At 35.5% G+C, this 800-nt stretch overlaps 1 protein-coding gene across 1 annotated transcript; it reads left to right on the forward strand.

The window, feature by feature from the left end:
* Positions 1-255: 255 nt before the first annotated feature.
* On the forward strand, positions 256-738 carry LOC105460603 (fatty acid synthase-like; the record flags this gene model as incomplete). Its single annotated transcript, XM_011707090.1, has 1 exon — positions 256-738. A coding segment is annotated over one exon (483 nt), but the record flags the coding sequence as incomplete, so codon positions are not given.
* Between the last annotated feature and the right edge of the window lie 62 nt (positions 739-800).

Here is an 800-nt window from a genome sequence, read left to right on the forward strand (position 1 = left end):
TCACAAAACTCACTTTGTTTAAAAAATTACTAAACAAAGACAACAGCATATATATGCTAAGAATTTGTAAATGCTATTTGGACTAAAAAATCTCGGAGAATACGAAAAAAATATTTCCGACAGCGCCATCTTACGGGAAATAGCTAAACCGCAAAACTTTTAAAGCAACCTACGTACAAATTACAGCCTCTTATATATACAAAAAATGTGTTCTACATTTAATTTTTTTATTTTTAATACATATAATTATTTTAGGTAATTATAAGTATTCAGGAAAAGGATAAACCTTTAGACAATCACATTCTTGCATCTCCTCGCTATTATTGTCTCAAAGATAGAAGTTACATTATACTAGGTGGACTGGGTGGATTTGGGTTGGAGTTAACCGACTGGCTGATATTTCGAGGCGCTAGGAACGTCATATTGATTTCACGAACTGGAATAAAAAACGGTTACCAGCGCATGAAAGTTCGACTGTGGAAATCATACGGTGTAAATGTTCTGATTATCAAGGACATTGATGTTGCTAACGCTCAAGATTGCGAATATCTCTTACAAACAGCGGAAAGAGAAGGACCAGTAGACGCGATATTCAATCTTGGTGTTGTATTGAAGGACGGTATTCTAAAGAATCAAACTGCTGAAACCTTTGCAGAGTCCTTCCAATCGAAGGCTCGAGCAACTAAAATATTGGATAAACTTACTAGAAAAATCTGCCCTAAACTTCGACATTTCATAGTATTTTCTTCCGTTTCCTGCGGCAAAGGAAATGCTGGACAAACTAATTATGGCATGGCCAA

This window comes from Wasmannia auropunctata, unplaced genomic scaffold, assembly GCF_000956235.1.
Source record: "Wasmannia auropunctata unplaced genomic scaffold, wasmannia.A_1.0 LD319096.1, whole genome shotgun sequence".
NCBI lineage: Eukaryota > Metazoa > Arthropoda > Insecta > Hymenoptera > Formicidae > Wasmannia > Wasmannia auropunctata.